The sequence below is a fragment of the Diadema setosum genome, chromosome 14 (assembly GCF_964275005.1).
Source record: "Diadema setosum chromosome 14, eeDiaSeto1, whole genome shotgun sequence".
Lineage (NCBI taxonomy): Eukaryota > Metazoa > Echinodermata > Echinoidea > Diadematoida > Diadematidae > Diadema > Diadema setosum.
This window is the reverse complement of record NC_092698.1, coordinates 10,876,679-10,895,973: the sequence shown is the minus strand read 5'-3', so window position 1 is coordinate 10,895,973 and position 19,295 is coordinate 10,876,679. Positions and strand designations below refer to the sequence as shown.

The window sequence follows — 19,295 nt, the reverse complement described above, 5'->3', positions numbered from 1 at the left end:
CATTAAAAATATATATATATCTTTTTGTGAACAATGATGAAAACTTTCACACAGACAGGATTGAGGGGATAGGCAAGATACTAAAGAGAGAGAGAGAGAGAGAAACTTGCAGGACAGCTAATAACTAACAACTTTGATATTGGTATTTCAGATCAGAAATGGAATGTGTGACTTGAAAAACAAAATCACTTCAACAGAACTATGAAAACTGTGGTGTACATATTTTTTCCTTTATCATTTTTTTTCTCTCTTTACAACTGTGGAATAAAAGTGAAATTTGCCATCACATTTTTAGGATGGATATTCGAGTATGTGTACTGGGGTCGTAAAAGCTGACATATGCAATGTCATACCTGTGCAATGCGACTTGTTCCATGAGGTCTTCCTGGGCTACTTTCAACTGAACCAGGCTGACTTGACGCTCCCTTGCCATCCCCTGTAGTTTTCCCTTCTTCAAACGAATGTTCTTCTCTCCCTTCAGGGGTATGGACATTGCCATGATGCCGACTGCTTGGAGAGAGCGCCCTCTGTTGGCTATTCATGAGAGAGTCTGGCAGTGGGGTGGCATTGGGGTTCCAAATTGGGATGCGCTGAGGAACAGGGGAGTAATCTGGCCCGCTTTGTCTGGATCGGTGGCGATTTCTGAGGGAGGCCCTCTGCTGGTTCTGGAGCAATCCATGCTGGTCTGTCCGTCCTTCCAATTCAGCATATGTGTCTTTGAGATTCTTGTCAATTTCAGCTTGGAGGGCACGTTGCTTCCTGACGTGTAATCCTGGTGTACCATCTTTCTGTCCTTCTGATGTCGCTAGGACATCAGGTCGAGAAGACATCAAATTGCGAAGGGCCGCAGAGCTTCCCATGGCAATCATTTTGTGTTTGGAGTTGATCAAGTTCTTTAACATACTGACAGCACCAAGTTCCCAGAGTAAGTCCTGGTCACTCTTGTTCCTTGCAGACAGATTCCAGAGGGTGCCACAGGCATTGCTGACAATAGTCAGACTGGATGACTTCAAGTGATGTAGAAGAATCTGGAGGCAATTATGTTTGCGAAGAATCTGTCTGTATTTCTCATTTGTTGCTATGTGACTCGAAACATTTCTCAAAATACCCCCACCATTCTCAACAACCGCAGAGTTTCTTGTGGGACTACGATAGGTCAGTGAACTTACGAGGAATTCCAGTGCACCACTCACAGCACAGATGTCTGCTTTGTTTTCAGTACAGTGTGCTGAGAGATTCCATAAAGCACTTAAAACGCTCTTCAATGTTGATTCCTTTTTCACCTCTAGTGCACAATTCATCAGTGCCACAACAGCTCCTGCCTCTCTCAAGGCCTTTTTGCTGGCCATGTCCGCACGCCACGACAGATTCCTGAGAACACTGGCTGCTACTTGCCGAAGGTCTTCGCTTTCCGCCCCAAGGAGAGCCACCAGGGCCTTCATGCAGCCCTTCATTGAGCACAGCAAGGCCTTGTTGGTCACGTCCCCAAAAGTGAGGTTCGTCAGAGCCATTCCTGCATACCGCCTCAAGGTGACGGTATACTGGTCACTACTGCTGCCATGAACCTCATAGTCCACTTGTAGAAGCTCTGCTATTGCATGAAGGCCACCTGTCAAGTACATAAAAGAGTTTGGTGTCATTACCCCATCCTTCTTTGAGATTATTCAAATCAATGATTCTTACACTGAATTATTTCCATTCACAATATGCTCTTTGTCAGCATAAATAAACACCATTAATAAATTTCTTTAGAAGTAGCCATGATGAAAAGAAAAAAATACATACTCAGGTTGGACTCGAAACAACAAACTCCTGATTGCTGGACAGGTGTCATATCCACTCGACTAAGAAGCTCTCATCTGTTAGCCAATGATGGCTCTAATCTCTTATAACAGCGGGTACTGCATATTTATTCAAATTATTCTTCTTATTCTGTGAATTTCTCCGAGATTGATGGTGACAGAGACCCCGTTTACAGTGCGGGGCTGGGCCCAGCCACGGCTGAGCCCCGCAATTTTGTCAGTTTACACTGCCGGGCTTGGCCCGTGCTTTTCATTCAAACCTTTCAGTATTTTGTCGTAGTGGCGCTCTGCTTGTAAACAAACACAATTTGGTATAGTCTGGTTTCCAGACCCTTTGCCAACTGAAATCCGCGGCGGCGACAGAGTCGCCGCTTTTGCTGAAGGAAAAATCCTTTGCAGGACAAAACCACCTTAAACTATACTAGTTTTTGACGTTGAGGGGGTTGATATCCTGAATAGCGAAATAGTACGGGCAGAGGGTCTGGAAGCCAGATTAAATTTGGTACCGCATTTGGCCCAGTTTGCGTTTACACTGAGAAAAGGACGGGCTCTTCCAGAGCGTGGCAAAATGCGCGGCCAATTTTGGCCCCGCATTTGGCCTTTTGCACGTTTACACTGAAATGAAGGCCAGGCTCGGCCGCGGCCGGCCTTTTCGCTCACTGTAAACGGGGTCAGACTGCTGCGCAAGTTTTGGTGTTAGAAATGCAAATTTCACTCACCTGCAAGTTAAATGTTGAAGAATTAAATAAACTTGGAGATGAACCTCTGTCTCTGATATTATGCACTACCTTAAGTCTAGAAAAGTGTTGGGTATTATCTAAAATTTCATGAAGCTCTACTGTAATATAAAATTTGATGTGATAATCATTTATGCTTTTACTCAACTGTTCAAATATTTCTAACTTAAATGTTTATTTCTATGGGAAAAACTCTGATGGAAGAACCAACTTTTTGCAGTAATGAGCCATGACAGTCTATTTACCAGTAAATCAATTTACATAGATTTGAAAATGGAGGATAAGATACATACCAAGATGACATATTGCACTGCGATGCTCCTCATCAAATGAGAGCTTCATAAGGGCAGCCATGGCTGGTCCTGGGTTGTGATCCATCGGTAATGGCTTCTGGGTATTTGCTGCTAGGAACAAGAAAATGAACAATATTGATGAGCGTTGCTCAATCGTCAATGATTATGCAATGCTGTATAGGGGCTAAACAACTTGCATGCTATACCCATTTCATTAGCTGGGCTTTGCTTCATGGTGATAGAGACACCCATTCATTCTGAATAAGTCGTCAAACCATTCCCAAATTCCTGGTCTTTTGTTTGGCTTTCATTCATCAATGATAATACAATGTGGCTTGCAATAACACAGCACCAGAATATCGTCAGGGTAATCCAGCCACTTCTTCTTCTTCACTCCTGTCAAAGAAAATCTTTGTTTCTAGTTCTAATAACTTTTTTCCATTGTTAGTTAGTCTGTGTCATAGATGACATCACATGAATTTACATACATTCTGTGAATATTTGGCACTTTTGTGCTCACATGTCAATACACTGTAATTTTCCATTGAGAATGAAGGGTTTCTGAGATGAGCACTGTACTACAGCTTTCTATAGCTCAGTCGGTAGAGCACCGAGCTGGCAATCCGGAGGTCTCGGGTTCGAATCCCAATGGAATCACATTTCCTTTGCTCATATTTCCACTGAGAAATTAACTTAATTGAGATTACCACAAAGGTTTCTAACAGGATATATAAATAGAACAAAAGATCATATAGAAAACCTACAATGAGCATTTTCAGCCCTTACATTTCTGGAAACAGTACATACTACAACACTAATTGCGAATACTACAACGGGTATCAAGGATGCAAACAATGCATGGATTAAACTTCATGTTAGAAATGCAAAGTTACGATCAATACTGTCACAATTATACATGTGTCTAATGATTGGTTTCTCAACATCTGAATGAGTAGCTCTGACTTTGGTAAAGACAAGGTACATATTGATATTTTGCAAACATCGTTATAAACATCAAGTTACATATTGCAATCATAATTCTGCTACGGCAGCAAATGTGCTACCACTAAAGCTTTGGAGATGGAACGTGTGCATATCACACAATGTGACTTTGAAATAATTTCTTGGTTTTTGTATCTCAGGCCTAGTCCTCAACTGGTTAACATTTGAAAGATTCGGGTATGGGTGAGGAGAGGGAGAGAGGTGTACCCACCACTTTCTTTGGTCTCTGACTCCACCAGGGAGTCACAGTAGGCCCGGATCTGCTCCAGGAGTCTCAGCACACGCCCCTCCTGCTTCCGCCGCTTCTCATCTGGGTTGAGGTGCACAATGTTGTGGAGGGCCGTGCTAGCACAGGCACGCGCCTTCTGGCTGCCCCGGAAGTTGCCCAGTACCGACTCCTGGTCCGTGCCATGAAGAATGTGGATCAGAAGTGGGATGCATCCTGGAAAATTAGATAAAAAATAATGAGAACTGTTAGTCATCCTTTCGAAGCCATGATGAACTCTACAGCAAATACATGCAAACAAAAGAGCCCTGACTGGACATCAGATGGAATCAGATACAAAATGGTTGCAGTCTATGAATGAACGTTGTTAATTATTGTTCACTAGACAACTCGAGATTGTCATGAGTGGAGATTTATTGTTCTGGCTACCCTATACGACAAAAGGCATGATAGGCAGGAAGTAGGCAAGTATTGGAATGAAGAGAAGGATGTTATGTATGACACAGAATGATAATGAAGTATGAGTGTTTATTCGCATAAGTCTTAGTTTGAAATCGAACAGTTCACTTATAAATCTTATGAGTCTGCCTTAATTGACTTCGGGATAAGTAAAGTGGGTGCAATTTCCAAGCTCAGGCAATCAGTCAGTCAAGCTATCTTTTACACATTACTGTTTTTCATGGAGCTTTATTTCTACATTGAGAAACAGTACCTGTATCATTTGACTTTCACCATAAACGAAATGGTAGGAACACCCATACTGTCAGAAAACAATGGGGAATTTGCAATTAAGTGCTATTGGGGACTATCTACAAGGACTATCAAAGGCTTTGATGTTGCATGTAATTATGTGTGTGTCTTTGTGTGTGTTGTGTGTGTGTGTGTGTGTGTATGTGTGTGTGTGTGCTGTGTGTGAGTGGTGAAGCTCGTTTTCACCTGATTACTATCATACCTGACTGCCTCATGGCTAGGCAGCTGTCTGCAGACCTGGACATCATCAGGAGTGTGCTGGCCATGTCATCCCTGTCATGGGATCCCAGCATTGACAGCAGCGAGTACACAAATCCAACCTGGAAGGAAGGCGACAAACCACTTTAATATATTCAATTTTTCATCCACTTTCAATGCTATATTACAAGGAATAACCAGATTTTTGTTGCACATTTGCCATGTTATCCTACTAACTACTGACTTCACACATGCAGCATTTCAATTTTTCAATCAGATTCATCACATTTATTGGATTTTGAATTGGAAAAACATCCCAGAAAATGCTGTTCTGATTGCAAATACAGATGTGAAACTGTCTTCCACAAAATAGGCAATTGTTGTGCAGTATGTGCAGCAGCAAGACTCTTTCAAATCACAGAACATCGACTTCAACTAATAGGATGGCAAGTAGACACCTGCTCTCAATGGATCATACCTTGACCCCAAGTTGAGTGTTGTGCGTTCCAGCTCCTGATCCCTTCCTTGGACCTGTCCCAGAACACGAGGAGGATCCAAAACTCATCACGCTTGATGTCTCCTGCTCCCCATTCCCACTGCTGCCTGCCCCAGCACCAGCAATCTTTCCCAGGGCCTGCTCCATGGACTCCACCCCAGCGGCCCCACTGCCACCATGCAGGTTATTTAGAAAGGGCCACGCCCCATGGAAGAAATTTGGAGGGCAGGGCGGGGCACCGCCACCACCATTGCCTTGCCCTTGCTGCATCCCACTACCAGCCTGCACAGAGCCATCGTTGGAGAGGTGTATGTAGGGGCTGTCTGTCACTGCCTGAGCAATTGCTGCAGGGTGGTTCTGGTGGAGGCCGTTGGGGGGAGAGCTGCTGAGGTTAAGTTCCAGTTTGCCATCCAGGGCGAGGCTGTTGGCACGGCGACCGGCGGCTGGGCTACCGTGTGAGTTTGAGTCATGCGAGCTGGCTGAGGATCGCTTGCTGCTTGTTCCTCCGCCAACATTGAGACCCTGGCTGTAGGCTAACCTCAGAGCATCATCAGGAAGTGATGGCTGTTACGGGTTCGAAAGAGAGGAAGAGATTGAGATTTTATACTGTCACTGAAAGCTGGATTGTGTAGCTACATTCCAGTCAAGGAGTCAGAGCTATTGAGTAGGGTTACAGAGGGTAGCTTGGACTAGATTGTCTTTTCATTTTACATGTACTCAATTCTCCATTTCATACCAACAAGCACTCTCTACACTGCAAAGTTCATTACACAACTGACATTTAATTTTTGAGGATTATAGTGAATATTTTTCATCTTAGCGATGCGATATAATGTTCTTTTATTCCATTGTCTACGTGCGACTCAGTTGTGTGTGAGTTGATTGTACTTCAGGTCTCGGTCTTTTCTTTTCAGAGATGTCACAGAGCAGCTAGGCATGAGATTTTGCCTTGCATCAGTGTCGCCCAAGAGAACAACAGTCTGGAGCAGGAGGAGGGCGTGGGAGGGTCTCTCCAGCAGCAAGGTGCTTTAGCATCTGTACGCTGTAAATCATGGTGCATGCTTAATAGACTCTATATTTTGGCTTATCTTACTTTAAGAAAAAAATTGTCTCAAAAGTGACATTTTTGGAAGTCGGAAATCCATGTTTATCATTTTTTCCTCTTTTTTTTTTTTTTGGTATGGGATTTTTGTAAGGTGTGAGAAAAAAAAATAAAAAATTTCAGGCCTATGAACATGAGAAAACCCCCCAAGGTGTGAGACTGGGTAGGTCTGTCTTTCATGGCTCTGTGTGAGATACTTACCTGTACACCCTGATTCCAGGCTGGAGCCGCTGCTTGTTGCTGCTGTTGCTCCTGGACCTGCCTCAGCTCATATTCGATGGCACTGAGCCGCTGCATGCGCATACGGTGGCGGCTGGCGATGTCTTCCATGGAGCCCAACCTCTCCTGCATCAACTCTCGCAGCTGGCGGGCCTCGTACTCCAGCTGACGTCGAGACATGTCAGTCTGTAGGGAGTACTGTGGTGGACACGAAGGAAAAGGCATAAGTCATGGATTATCACTGACACTAACCAAGAAGGTTGGAGGATTGATAAGTTTCTCGATGACATAGAAAAAAAAAACATGAATAAAGAATCCTCCAATTAAAAAAAGGGAAAGAAAAAAGTTCTGAGACCTTTCAACAGTCTAACCATTATACGCACTGTCATTATCAAACTAGCTTTGGAAATTATTAGTCAAATACCAAAAGAAAAGAAGGGACAGACAGCAAAAAATTAAGAGCATGTTGATTGAACTGTTTCAACTCTGTTTACACAAATCCCACAGGTAACAGTATCTGTTCTTCAAAAGAATATGCTACAGAACTTAATCTGCAATAATGGTAGGACATTCTACCTACAGCATGACTTCCACGAAAGAGCATGCCACTCATTATGAAGAGGAAATGTTTACTTAGTGGTTAGTGTGCAAGGCTCACACAGAGTAGGGTGTAGTTTCATACTAGTAAATACAGTCCCCCAAAAAGTATATCAGAGTAAAGTTTAGAGTAAAGTCTCTGATAATGCTAACTGCCTTAATATCAGCTTTGGAAGTAAATGAAATATGATGATAAAGAAGAGGAAGAATACATCAATAACAACTCAAATAGCAATTATGCATTTGCACATTGTGTAACTGGGCAAATTATGATAAGTGCAACTTATACCCCTTTCATAAACTCAATAATGCGGATAATATCCGCAACATTTGGTCGTAAAATCGGAGCGGGGATAGAATAATGCGCATTATTTCGACCCTTCTATTATCCGCATAATAGCAGCGTCGGGACCAGATTTTGAGTTTATGAACGCAAACCCAAATAATGCGGATAATTGCCGGGGTGCGGTCAAACGTCACCTATCTTTCCCGCAGGAGGGACGTGTGCAGTCACCATGACGATTATCCGCCTTTTTCAGGACGGGCGCTCGTAAAAATAATGCGGATTATTTTCAGAGTTTGTGAACGCATTTTTTATTGAATTGTCCGCATTATTCTTATGCGGATAATAGGAGGATGAGTTTATGAAAGGGGTATTGGGCAGTTCATAGCAATTACATACCAAAATACTGAGATGCGAGGCCTTATGACACTCACACCTACACTGTACATCTAATGCATTGTGTAACCACACTTATGAACACTGTGGGTGTGTGCTTGTTCAATTTGCTGGATATGGTTATCGAGATGAATAAACAAATGGCAGAACAAAACATACACCAGTACACCCAAAACTCAATTTTTGTATGATATCTGCCCATCCATGTAAAAATGGGTCCTTTTCCTAATCATCTGAAATTATATCACTTGAATTCGTGAAGACTTAATACCTGATTCCTCCCCAAAAATATGAGTTAAATGTTTTCTTTTAAGATTTAAAAAAAGAAAGCAGTAAAGGAGTCGTCACAATTTTTGCAAGCAGGATGAAGAAATCTATGAACACATAGAGTTGACTCTCACACAGGAAGTCACACTTCAAGAGGTTTGAAAAAGCTGTGAGCCTTCAGCTCATTCCTGACCAGTTGTTCTCCACTTGATACTTGCAAGAGCTGAGCTGGTCTTTCCGACTATTTAGAGGACCATTTGCAAACACTCAAAAAGATAACTTTCCAAGAGGAATGCCCGCTTGGAGGCGACTCAAGAGGCATGCTTCATGGCCATTTCTGAATCACGTCATGCGTCAACATGGATAAGGCAGCGGAAATACTTGGCATGGCTTACATGCTTGCCACAATGGACTCTCAGCCTGCTGTACTTCATCCATATATTTCTCTCCCTCATTGAAGAGTAGGAACCATGAATTATTCTCCATCTCGTTCTCCCCCCCCCCCTCCCATCTACCTATCTCTTTCTCTCACATGCTTAATACAGAGTCAACAAAACCATTCCTCTTTCCCTCCTCCCTTCAAGGACTTTTATAGATGAGAAATCAAATGGTGTGGGGAAAGCTTGTAGACATTTCAATCAGTGCTCTTACTAAAACCCAAATATGGTGACTTTTCACTGGCTGCTATAAATAGCCCCTCCCCCCCTCCACACACACACATCCACAAAATATTTGGCCACTCAAAGAAGACATTGGTGAAAACATTTTAGCATCTGTATAAAGACATAAACATATTAGTCTGTGTGGCATGTGCTTTTGAAAAAAGTGTATAACAAGTTTACTGAACAGAAATCTCCTGCATGAAAATAAATGACAATGCAGTAATAACAATGATGATGATGATGATCACGTTGTCACACTTACATTGTCTGTTATTGGCAAGTCTTCAATGCGTCTGGTCAAACTCTGAAGTTGGGCAAGACATTGGCTGCGGAGGTTTTCTTCCTTGGCTTGTTCATTTAGGATGAGTAATCTGCAAGAGAGATAAGAGACAAAAAAAAAAATCCACTCAGTTTAGAAACTTTTTTGTAATTGTTGAGTGTGCACGGCAAATGTTTGTTTATTGTGACATCAGAGCCATGGAATGGAACAAAAACTTTGAGTCAATCATGAGTTTAACACGGGAGTCAATGGAAATGGGTGGCGTCAGCCATGCACTATCCATCTTTGTTCAAACAAAATTGCACGGCTGACAGCCACAGAGTGCGATGGAACTTTTAACTGATACCCCTTTCGGCGTGAACACAGCACGAACAGTGGATGAACACGGCGTGAAGTTCGTGCTAGACGCTGCCAATATGAACGGACACGGCATACAACCGGAACCGAAAATCACAGATAAACACAACTGTGAGCGCGCGCTAGGATGTATACAGTTACATGTGTGCTTTGTCAACGTACAATGCTCGTTTATTTTTCGTATATTATATACCATGGCAAATTGTTTGCCGACTTGCAGAGATATCAAATTTGTAAGAACAACAAATGATTAATTCATACCAAAACAAAATAAAATATGTGTTGACTACAAAATAATATAGTTTATGTATCATTTATGTCTAAACAATTTTTACACTCATTTCACGTGTAAAATTGCAAAACGATTAGGTGCGCCTGCTTAGAATTGGGTCAGTGTGCGCTTGTAATTGACATCAGTGATTGACATGGTTACTGACGACTGCCATCTGTGGCTATACATACACTGTACTGATTGCTGTCAGCTGTAAAATGTATGTATTGTTTTAATGCATTTGGAAAAATTTGTGGATTCGGCATTTTGGTGGACTGCCAGACTGTCGCTTTCATGAAAAAAGGCGTGGGAAGCTGGCCGCAAGTAACCACGGACCGTGTCCCCAGCGGGTTGCTATGGGAACGTGCGCCGAGTTCGTGCCGTGTTCGAGATCAATATGAAAGGGTACCACGGGCTGTACCTCGTGTTTACATAAGGATTTGGGAGGCCAGTCATGCCGTGTTCATCCCAGACTCAAGTCTGGCGTGACATCCGAGGATGCCAATATGAAAGGGGTATGAATGTAACGTGATAGGCAATCGACCAATCGGATAGCTATATTCTTTTTAGGTGTTGTATAAGGACAGATAGCTGAAGATACAGGACATCAATGTCTGGTGTCAAAGATGGTCTCATCAATCATAACAACATTGTCAATATTACAACAACAATAACAACAACAAATTTCATGGAACTCTCTAATAATGTGCTACTCAGGTGCTCATCACATCTTGTGATATGCTGTTTGCTCTTTCACAAGAAAGAGAACAAAAAGATACGGAAAAGGGGAGAAATATGCAGTGTATGAGACATGACATGAACATTCAGCTTTGCAGACATCAGAGTTCAGTGTTCAGTCAAGGAGAGAATTTTTTTTTTAATTGTCCCATTAGTAATCACAGATTAGTGTATCAATAGTGCTGTGACTGAAAGGTAAATCAAGTTTGAAAGAAAGGATGAAAAAAGCAACTCATAGATGCCAAAGAATGTCCACCAGATAAGTGCTAGTAAGGAAGTCTTCACTGTATTTATCTCATCATGTAGACTCTTGATCTGGCTTTTAGAGGGATGCCATGAGAAGGTGCTGTCTGTTTGTCCCAGCCAACATTCACAGCTTGTCAAACCCTCATCCCTGCAACTCTGTAAGACAAGAGGAAGAGTACTGCACCAGAGAGGGGAACTGTGAAGCCTGGAGGGGTGTAATGTCACACCATGGTAGCAGGGAGATGCCTTTTCCTGGATGCCAAAGACAGCATTCCTCTCATTCACAACACAGTCCCGGAATTCACAACATTACTACATCATCAAACCCTCCAAAGAGACAGCTTATGAGCCGGCCTTCACTGAGGACGTCTGTCCCTTGCTATGCAGTGTGCAGATCATGTTTGGTATTGATAATCTTACCCGACATACTAAATCTATTTCTTTTAACTGTTAAGCATTCTTCATATCTTGCAGCATTTCTGATAACAACAAATTACTCACATTTTGCAATTGCATTTCATACACAATGTTTTGAGGTACTTTTCCTAGAATTCAACATAACGCAAATTAACTTGATGATAAATACTGGTCAATGTATCACACGCAATTCAAATTACAATCACGAACAGAGATGACATGAACTTTGACTCAATGATTTCACATAGTACCGGAAGTTTGAAGGCTTATACTGCGTTTTCATCAGTGACAGTAATCACAGGTTTAGCTGCACCAAGGACTTGAAAAAATTGCCACCACAAAATAACACACTATAGACAGCACTTAGTTTATAAAAATCTGAACACTAACTATTCCTTCTAGAAGTGTGAGATATCTGTGAGTTCAGTCATGAATGTGCAATCCATAAGATGTTTAAAAGGACAAAATTGAGATATTCTAAGCTGTGATGTGATTTTGATAAGATGCATATGTAACATTCTTTCATTTTAGTCACATATTTTGGGCATAATTTACAAATAAAGTTTACATCCAGTACCCCCAACACAGGTCCTTTGCAAACTTGATTGAAAATTAAAAATTCACTACATTGACCTGACACACAATACAGGTGACTGGACAACACAAATGAAGTGATGCTATGTTCCCTGCAGAAATTTCAATGTGAAGTTGAGCATATAGCAGTGCATAGACATACACAGACAGAAACACATACACACACACACACACACACACACACACACAGACAGAAACACACACACACACATCACTTTACGTAGTTGACTCCATCTTCATCAAAGTCATTTACTGATGGCAGATCACAAAGGCCTTTCAAGTAATGGATCGCCATCTAAAGAAAATGATTAGGTGGTCTACAGTTTACCATATCTGAGCTGGCAGACAAAATTAATGACCCAGATAGAAATATCATATTTAATCTTAAGGTCTCCCATCTTCCTTTGTTTCTCTCTATTTGAAATCATTTCCCCATCCATCAATCCATTCATTTATCTGTCATCTAACTCTATGTGACTACCACTGGGGAAACCACCATCACGTCCCTAGATATGATAAACATGAACTGTTGATTGATTATAGATGAGAAGTCATTTGATTTTAATAGTCAAGAAGGTAATCTGGGCCCCCATTTCATAAAGGTCGTTGCAACTATCATAAGTTGCAAAATTGCTGTCGCTATGGCAGCTGCCATGCAGTAACCAATCAAATGTGATTATTGGAGTCATTACCATGGTAACTGCAATTATAGCAACGTTTAATCCTTGCAAAGTCCTTTATGAAATGGGCACCTGGAGTGACTGATGTATAGACAGAGCATTTTGGAAAAAAAAAAACAAAAAACAAAAAAACTTCTTGCTGAGAAGGTACAGAAATTGTCATAACTAATAAATGAGATCTCAATAAGTCATACAAGTGCAGTAAATTTCTTGTAATGATTGTACATTGCATTTCTAGACCTCCCCAATTTGCTGAAGCTCCTTGATAAAAACTAACTATACACCCATTCACAGAATGCATCATGCCCACTGATTGACCTTATCAGGGTCTATCAAGGATCCTTCTATGATTTTCACGGAGGATGCTGAAGAGTTTGTATTTATTGGATTTGGATTTATTGGATCTAGATTTGACCTTCAGGAACTGGGTGATAGCTTTATTGCAATGCCCCCTACCCAAATGATACGTATGTGCATACACATTGTCGCACATTTCATGAGAAAACATTCAATGGATTGTCTTTTCTTTACTTCTTTGTCATTTCTATTTCTTTGCATTAACTGTCTGGGAGCATCTATTTTGAACAACTGTGGCATGCTACTATCTTGTTACACAAATGCCAATGCTACAGTCACATAACCAAGGCATACCTTGAATACTGCGTTTGATGATTCATGTTGCAAATAGTCACATATTTTCTAATCATCTGTCCAATAAGTTCACTGAAGTTTTCCTCAACCAATTTTCCTTTTTAAAAGTGATGCTGTATTCATAAAATGTGATAAATTTTGATTTTTTTGCTCTTTTTTATAGAATGTGTTTTTCTCTTAAGATAATTGTTTTCCTTCAAGCAGTTTCCTGAAGAGCAAATGAAAGTGAGTAACACTCAATGACTAAGAAAGTACATTGTATATAACATTAGGGGGAATTCCACCATAGAGGGCACCAGGCTGGGCCAACATCACATTTCACAGCAAGAAACATGAAACATTGGTAGCATCAGCTTCCCTAGTCCTGCACAGGATACAAGTAATGATGCACCTCACTTGCCAGCAAGAAAAAAAGAAAGGCACAATGAGAGACCATATGTCATCTCTCCTGATGAAATCTTCCGTGTGTAAAAACTGCATGTAGAGCCAATTTTCATTTATACAGAAAAAACAGCCTGCAGAAAGGATTCCTTGTTTACAGAGCTTCACTTGGTTCGGGAGCCTTCTTCCATCAAAAGCACTGCACAAGATATGTACGATGGTTCGAAGCCATTACCATTCCCCATCATATGTGAATACATGCAGTAATACACACTAAAACACACACACACACACACACACACACACACACACACACACACGAAATGAAGGCAATGTCCCATGTTCATATTTTCTCTTCTCCATAACCTTGCTTATCTGCATGCATCTATACACTAGATACTCCCGTCGAGTTGTTATGCATAGATGACGCTGGGTGTAAAATGTCAGGCGAGTCCCATGACAGATAGCGAAGCCGCTTATCAGTCGAGTGGTGGACACCAATCCCAGAAACGTTTCACTGCAATCTCCTCTGGAGACGGTAAGAGGCCCTCAAACAGGGCTGCAAGTTTCATCAGGCCAAGGCAACTTAAGAAAATATATCTATGGAAGACCAGTTTATAATGCTAAGATGATGATAATAAATCATAATTCATGATGATGCTGTCAAAAGTAATGACGAAGTACTGATAATAATAAAATGATTACAATAGAAATGGTGATCATCATCATATTCATAGCAATAGTAAAGGAAAGTTATAGTAATAATATGCCGGGGGGGAGGGGGGGGGGGGCTGAGGGGAGAGAAAACTATTGTAAATCTCTATATGCTAAACAAACTCATCTACATTTCATACAACAACATACTGCAAAACGAGGAATGGGATGTTCATGTGCATTTTAATTTCATGAATTTCGCAAGAGCCAAGATTCGCGAAATCAAAATGAACACTAAGGCTCTTGTCTACACTATATGCACTAAATGCCAGAGGCACTTTGCGAAAATTTAATGCCGTGAAAAAGGCTGTTGGCTCCAATTTGCGAAAATTTCATGCCGCTAAAATATCATGTTTTACAGTAACATAGAAATGGGTGTGTGACAAAAATCGTGACAGTCTGGAATAGAAGAAGTTGATATACACATATGGGGGGAATATGTTTTTTTATTTACCAAGCATAGTCTCTTGCAGCTAATGTCTGTAAAAGCTATGTATAGAGTGAGAAACCTACATTGTAGCTCTCATGAAAATCTCTGCATCTGATTTCAAGATGGGATAGCACACAGCCATTCCTCTATTGATTGCCAAAGCATCAAGATTGCTTCATGGAGTACCGGGTACTGAAAGAATGTTAATACCTGTGGCTAGCAGATATCTTGTAAAATGCTAAACTAATCGCTCCTTCTTTGGAGCAATATACCACTCATTAACTACCTTTTGACTTTTGAGCAAAGGTCAATTCATTCACATCACATGTCCAAGAGATACATATGAGATAAAAAGGTTCTATGAAGATTTTCACACAGCCCATTGACCTCGTCAAAAATGACTATGTACCATGTGTAGAAAGCAGGAAATAAACAAGCTGTGTTCTTTCATTCCATTTTATATCCCTCACAAAATGCATCTCGTCCTCTGATTGGTCGAGAGCACTGTAAACAACAAAACATAATTCTACCATACAAGTGCGCGAAAAAGACTATACTCCCTAGGGAAATGGTAAAAACTATACCACGCTGGTGATTTTCGCGCCTTTTTTGCTTCGCGTCGCGACGCGAAATATTTCACGTGTAAATGAATGGGTATCGCAGCACCTTCGCTTCGCGAGAGATTTCATGTACAAATGAATGGGTATCGCGCGGCGCCTTAGATCACTGCACTTCGCGAGAACCACAAGGCACGCATACACTCGAGCAATGCGACACGGGTTACGTTAGAGAGACTCAGACTCAGACTCTTATAAAGCCCTCATTCTACGTTACAACAGAGTAGGCGATATCGTAGATCTATAATTAGACAACAATAAGCAAGCTAGGGTTCTTCGACGTACCGTAGGCCTTTCGGGAGTTCATGCTTCGCCGTTTGAAAGTTGGTCTCGCAGTTCACTATTAAACTCGAGCGACCCACCCAAAAGATGTTGACAAACGAAACTGCAGTAGATAGTAGGCCTGCTCTAACGTTATATAGCGCTAGTTAAGCCTAACGTTAGTTCTACCTGTCTAACAGTAGGCCCTATTTCCCGTAATCTCATTCCTAATAATTATTTTTTAGAGTGTCTAACGAGTAAGTTTAGAGTCTAACTTGTTCACTGTTTACGTTAGAACACCGTACGAATCACACGAATTTACAGTGGCACTCGATGCTTTAATTGCTAGAACTTTTCCAGTGCCTAATCTAACCTTATACACTGTTACTGAATGCTACCCAAATTTACAATGTATACTTGCATTTTAACAGGAAATGAGAGTCCATATTCATGTACAGACATGACAGCTAGGTAGAAAGACGACAGAAAACACAATCAACTGTGGCCACCGAACGTACTTGTTGACAGATCGGATAGGCGTATTGCATGTATGAAGCGCGTAGTGAGTTTGCAGTTTGCGCATGTTTACCAGTACGTTAATTGTACAGCAATGCACCGAGTACACTTCAGCGGCTGAGCGCGCAGTGGTCTCTTCATAGTACGCGTACGCGCTGCCCTCCTGCTGAGCTGCTTTCCCGAGCGTGAATGACTAGTCAATCTTCTTGAAAAGTAAAGCAAGATGCCCTTAAAAAAGAGGTAAATTACAGAATACCAGCAGTCGAATACTCTTAAATTCATTGGGAGGGATATAAAACAAATATACCAGGCCAATTTTTCGAGGCACCGGTTGAAACTATGTGCCTTCGGTGACTTCAGTAGCACTATTTTCTTCGGGGCTGCGCCCCTCAGAAAATAGTGCTACTGAAGTCACCTCATGCGCATAGTTTCAACCAGAGCCTCTCAGGCCTGGTATATTTGTATACTATCATTGCAGAATTACTCCGAAATAAATGTCTGTACCTGCATCAATCATGATTCTATGTCTGCAAATGATCATTCAATCTTTTCCACTGAGAATCATGGTAGTTTGCGATTCTCACTGATCCAGAGAGACATGCATACACAAATGTGATGCCTCACACACACACATCAGAAGCCCAAGAAATTGTTGTTACATACAGAGTTACACGTATCATCCATATTCACACCCATAGACGCCAACCACAAATCAACACTACATATTTGCCTATTCCATAGATCCTGACCCAGTTTCACTGAGTTTGCCTCAGAGTAATTGTAAATGACATAAATTTCACCAAATGCCCCAAATGTAAGGCCTTATATGTAATAAAAATACGGCAATTAAGTCAAAGATACTGATTAGCATATGACTAACAGTCCCAGTGGAATATCCAGCCAGATGATTGATAAACATTATATTATTAATGCAATGATAACAAAACATCAAATTAAAAGATTGAAATGAACACAATCACGTATGCATTCATGCCAGTAATATACATGCGATGTCTCCTGTGACTCCTTCAAGCTGAATTTGATATTTCAAAATTTCCTTTCGATACAACAAAGATACAAAGAATTAAAAGTCTTTTCTCCATACATCTCCATAATGGTATGCATATAGGATTCTATGCAATCACTCCCATATGCTTCACGTTGCCAGAAGCCGTGATCAAATTACTCGCACTGAGCTTCCTCTATTTGGCATTCCAAATAACGTCATGCAATAGATTAAAAAAAGCAATAATAATGCAGCCGTCATCTCTGCTGAAGCTCACATGCGCATGCAGGAGAATTTGATGAGCTGAGGAACGGGCAATCCCGTAGAAAAACAAACGATACTCTGCGGGATACTTGATATGACTCTAGAGAGCGAGTCAACGGTATATCCTCTCTGACAAGACTGAAACCCTCGTGGGATCGGCCGAAATGCCACGGACAAAGCGATAGCCAAACCATGAAGACAGGGATTTCAACAACAAAAAAAAAAAAAGAGAGGGGGGGGGGAGGAATACATCCTCGCTGTCTGCATGCTCCCATTAATAAAAGGAAAAGTTTACCCAAATACATATTATGTGGACTGTGTGAATGCACCAATATCAGCAGAACACATCAGTGAAGTTTGAGGAGAATTGCACAATCCATTCAAAAGTTGTGGATTCTTAAAATTTTGGTGCTGCCATCATTGGATGAGAAGACAACAACAGTTTGTGATATCATAGCAGAACAATGATATAAAGACTAGAAATGTCGCTATGGCGACTGGTATGCCTCCACCATAATGCATGATCCTCCTAATAGGTCTATAGTACAATGTCTTGACAATGTGTGATGACAGTTTCACATAATTAACAAAATATTAAAATGACAGGTTTGTCACAAATGTGTTGCATGTTCACTTTCCTTGAACTAGGTTGAATGGGATGAATGGCTATATGTCTTAGAGTGCAGGTATTTCGGGATTTGAGGATTTTTACTTGACTTTTGACCCTTTTATAAGGTTAAGGAAAAAAGTGAAATTTAGCACTTTCACTTGACCTTTGACCTTTTGGCATGAAACTTCCAAGAGAATCTCTATTGGGTAATACATGCATACACTAAGTTTCAAGAAAAATCCTGCAAGCATTGCATATATAAGAGGGAAATAGTGAAATTTTGAGGAGTTGACCTTGACCTTTGACCCCCTGACCTTTGACCCATGACCCCTAAATTCCCTAGATAATCACTGCCAATCAGTACATGCATATGTGCTAAGTTCCATGAAGATACCTTGAACCACTTGTGAGATATGGAGAAAAAAGTGAAATTTTAATATTGTCACTTGACCTTTGACCTCACGACCCAAAACTCTCTCTGGAGAATCTTTATTTGGTAGTTCATGAGTACACTAAGTTTCAAGAAAATAGCTTCATGCATTGCATAGATATGGGGGAAATAGTGAAATTTTGAGCATTTGACCTTGACCTTTTGACCTTTGACCTCGAGCATGTGCACCCAAAAGTTGATAGGCACAACTTCGCTCACTCATACATATTCATGCCAAGTTTCATTAGGAGTCTAACATTTTTTTAGATACACTGTCCACAAAATTGATTACGGACGGAAGGACGAACGGACAGACAACCCGAAAACATAATGCCTCCGGCGACACTGCGTGGCGGAGGCATAAAAATATAAAGAAAATTTGACATATTTTCTAGCAAAATGAAAGAGCACTTGAGTTACCTCTTTCAAAATGCAGGTGGAATAATACTGCTTTTCACATAGATAAATATGCTAGTGACTAACAAGGAAATGTGTTTTTCAAAGAAAATTACATTTTGTGGAATTTTCTCCATATTTTCTTGATATTGTTGTCCTGCAGTGATGTCACCAACTGTTGTAGTCTTCTCATCCAGCAATGGCAGCACCAAAACTCTAACAATTTATAAGTTTTGAACAGATGGTCTGATTTTCCCAAAACTTCACTTTTGCATTCTATACAATATGTTGTTGCATTCATTCAATCCACAAGTATATAACTTGAGTAAACTTCGCCTCTAGGATTCACATTTTACCAGATGAGAACTATTTGTGGAGATGTGCTGAACTATGAAATATGTGACTT

At 40.9% G+C, this 19,295-nt stretch overlaps 1 protein-coding gene across 1 annotated transcript in view; it reads right to left on the bottom strand.

Annotated features, from left to right (window-relative positions):
• Positions 1 to 19,295, bottom strand: part of LOC140237538 (adenomatous polyposis coli protein-like) — a 127,860-nt gene that overhangs the window by 9,870 nt on the left and 98,695 nt on the right. The window contains exons 5-11 of the mRNA XM_072317474.1: positions 9,293 to 9,401; positions 6,808 to 7,023; positions 5,487 to 6,068; positions 5,013 to 5,130; positions 4,046 to 4,276; positions 2,833 to 2,940; positions 354 to 1,609 (exon numbers count right to left, since the gene is read on the bottom strand). Coding sequence (XP_072173575.1) covers positions 354 to 1,609; positions 2,833 to 2,940; positions 4,046 to 4,276; positions 5,013 to 5,130; positions 5,487 to 6,068; positions 6,808 to 7,023; positions 9,293 to 9,401 — 2,620 coding nt within the window. The remainder of the gene's footprint in view (positions 1 to 353; positions 1,610 to 2,832; positions 2,941 to 4,045; positions 4,277 to 5,012; positions 5,131 to 5,486; positions 6,069 to 6,807; positions 7,024 to 9,292; positions 9,402 to 19,295) is intronic.